The sequence below is a fragment of the Lagopus leucura genome, unplaced genomic scaffold (assembly GCF_019238085.1).
Source record: "Lagopus leucura isolate 7727_CA_CO unplaced genomic scaffold, USGS_WTPT01 Super-Scaffold_100009, whole genome shotgun sequence".
Classification (NCBI taxonomy): domain Eukaryota; kingdom Metazoa; phylum Chordata; class Aves; order Galliformes; family Phasianidae; genus Lagopus; species Lagopus leucura.
Window position 1 is genome coordinate 28,905,742 of NW_024962266.1, and position 3,413 is coordinate 28,909,154.

At 46.8% G+C, this 3,413-nt stretch overlaps 1 protein-coding gene across 1 annotated transcript in view; it reads left to right on the top strand.

Annotated features, from left to right (window-relative positions):
- Positions 1–2,457, top strand: part of LOC122181026 (serine/threonine-protein kinase TNNI3K) — a 47,325-nt gene extending 44,868 nt beyond the window's left edge. The window contains exon 25 of the mRNA XM_042873129.1: positions 1,886–2,457. Within this exon, the coding sequence (XP_042729063.1) occupies positions 1,886–1,956 (71 nt within the window). The 3' untranslated portion in view covers positions 1,957–2,457. The remainder of the gene's footprint in view (positions 1–1,885) is intronic.
- Positions 2,458–3,413: the final 956 nt, after the last annotated feature.

The window sequence follows — 3,413 nt, forward strand, 5'->3', positions numbered from 1 at the left end:
AAAAAAAAAAAAAAAAAAAAAAAAAAACACATAAACAAAAGAAACCAAAGCACCTAGACCATCCTACTTCTAAAGTATCGCAGCAGCAGGAAGCAGCACAGCCTTTCCTTCTCAACATTCTCACTCCTCTCAGAAAAAATCCCATCGTTCTGCTCCCACCAGAGCAGAAGTTCTGGCGGCTCCTTCCTTTTGTCATCTTGGCTTTCCATCCCATCACACTTGAGCATATTTTTATGCACTGCCATGAATGCAGCTTTCTCGTGCATCCTAGTCCCTGTAAAACTCTTGCTAGATAGCTGTTGTTCAGGTCTCAGTTTGCAAGCAGCAATTTGGAAGTCTGCTTCTTGCTCCTCCATTCCCCATTTCTGAATGGCTTGTGAAGTCAGCAGCTGCTTCTTTGCAGTTAAAATGTGTACAACCTTTAAAGGGCATATGAACGTGCAGATGGCAGAAAGGATGCAGACTGTGCGTAAATCTTTGTTTCTTGGTGTAGAATCTAGAAGTCAAACGCTAATTTCACATTCATGAGATCTTCATGCACCTGAGGCTCAGCTGAGCATCCAAGAAACACCTCCTGGGGTTAAAAGCAGCTTTGGCTGTGTGCAAGCCATCAGGCACTGCAGGGTTTGTGCTTAGCTGTGAAGCAACAGTAAATCCCTGCTCGGTAACTTCCTGCCCAGCACTGTAGAAGTGGGCATATCTATTGAGAACATGATTTTGGAAAGGCTCCAGCTGCCATCTCACAGTGCTGCTCATTCCACCAGCACGAGCTGATCTGTTTGCCTGAACATCCTAAGATGCTTCAGGGACACGGTGACAGGATGTCACTTTCCTGTTTATGTGGTGACACAGCCAGAGCTCATCCCCTGTGAAGGCAGCATTCAGTGAGCAGAGCTGAGCACAGCACCATGCAGTTACCTTCACCTCATGACAGCACCACAGATGGTGCTTCCTGTGTTTGCCCAGAACTTCCCAGACAGTCTTGCTCTTCCCAGCCCCCCCAGGCAGGCATGACATGCCAGGAATCCCTGCTTAGCATAGCAGGAAGGCATTTTCTGACATGATCACTCATGGTTGGCAGTGGTGCCAGTATGCTTAGCCTCACTTGATGTGAAGCAAAACTCCAATATACTCTTACCAAAGAGCCACAGATCAGTCAAAGACTGAGGCTTCAGCACTGCCTGTGTTAGCCATCTCTGTAGTGGGCAAAGGAGACAAAAATGGTAGGAGTCATGAGCTGAGGGTGGAGAACAGCAGCAACATCAGTGCTGAGGAGCAGAGCTGGACAGTGAAGGACAGCACAGACCTGTGAGGAATATTGAGGATGTGAGTGAAATCTCCTTTAAGCAATGCTTCATCGCCCAGCCCTCAAAGTACAGCATGCCTTGATTAGAAGATAAATCAAGGTTCTCTCTGGCTGACAATTTCTCCATGGCATGTCAGGTGGAAAAGCACATTGGAAATACAGCTCTCTTAAGAGCAGCTGCTGTCCATGTTGCAGCATCAGGACCAAATTTAAAAGCAGCTGCCACAATGCAGGTTCTGAGCTCTCTGAAACCCTACTAAAAAGGGAAAAAATGAGGTATTTTCAATGTCAGATTCCCCCTGTGCTATTAAAACAATGAGATTCATGGTTTTGTGCTACTCACCAAAGCTTCTTTGTGCCTATCACGACCTCTTCCCCTGACTGATCAGTCTGCCTACTTCCCATTTAGATTTTTCCTCTGTAGATGAGGTTGGAGATTTGCAGACAGCTAGAAGGTCTGTGCCCACATCCCATAATAGCATGCACATCATTTTGTTGTCACTGTCACTGCAGAGAAAGGCAGAAGTAGCACTTCTCCCCGCTGTGAGGATGCACTGAGCTGTGCTCTGCACCTTGCAGGTTATGTGTCGGACCCCATGAGCACCATGAGGTTTCACTCCTGCAGCAGCAGCTTCGAGGAGAGCAGCTGACAGCACAGTGACTTCCTGCAGAGGGCTGCCAGGACCTGAGCAGCAAGAGTCAGACTGGGCAGCCCAAAACTGAACCACTTCATCTGCTGGTGGTGAGCATCCCCATGATGAGCTTTGTGCCATCACCTGCTGCTGCTGACATGGAGGAGGCAGCTTCTTTCGGTGGTGTGTATCTGATTTTAACAAAGCTTTTACTAAAATCACATGCTTCAGTCTTTCAGTAACAAAAAGACTAAAACAGGCACTCCAAAACAAACCTTTAACCAGAAGGAAAGCCTGAAATGAAGCCAGGTTAAGAAACAGAATACAGAGCAGGGAAACGGACTGTACTTACATCCATACCAACATGCACCCACTTATGGCTGCTTTGTACCATCTCCTGGTAATACATCAACAGCAGACACTTGAAAATAACAGGAAAAGCTTTTATGGGCAGAACCTTTACCTGGCCAAGTGCTTGTAAACAACTTTACTGGTAATTAAAATAGCTGGCTCCTTGAAGAAAGCGGTTTCTGTTAATTGGTCTCTCCGAAAGATGCACCAGGTTTCAGAGGAAAGCATGTTGTAGAGCAGTGATCATTTTTTGTGATTTTTGTGATCATTCACAGAGAAGAACTCTGTGAAATGTAAATTACTGAACAAAATCACACAGAATCACAGACTGTCAAAGAATGGAAGGGTCCTGAAACGATCACCCAGTCCCATCCCTCTGGGAGAGCAGGAACAGCTAGATCAGGTCACACAGGAATGCACCCAGGCAGGTTTTGAATGTCCCCCACAAGCTTTGTGGACAGCCCCATCCAGTGTTGTGTTATTCTCACTGTGAACAAGTTTTTTCTCACATTTACGTGGACCCTCCTATGATCCAGTTTGCACCCATTGCCCCTTGTCATGTCATAACATACCCTAAAAGTCATTTGCAGGAATGGAATTCATTCATGCCATTCCCTGAGAAGTCAAAGAAACATGTTGAAATTCTCATACAGAACATGACAGTGAGGTTTCTTTTCCTACTTTTAAGGACAGCAGTGCCTGCAACCACAGCGATATTTCAGATTGTTATATTGAGACATATGTACCACGAATAGATGATCTACAGCAAAACAAACCATCACCCCAGCAAGTGAGCCATACCTCCCACCAGCACTCAGCCTGGTACCCACACCTGGCCTGTCCCGCTGGAGCCCCAGCACAGCAGGCAGATGTGGGGCCAAGGGTGTGACCCAAGGGGGGGCTGCCATGGGCTGCAGGCAGCAAAGCAGCCATGATGCTCCCTTTGTGCAACTGTGCACACAAATCACTGAAAATCCCAACCCGTGAAACCCAGCTCATTGCATGAGCACGGGAAACATTTCTGCATGTGTGCACACACCAGTGAGGTCACAGCCCCACTTCACAGTGAGGCGCTTGTAGTTTAAAAAGCCAAATAACAGACAGACAAACACACAGAGAGGAGA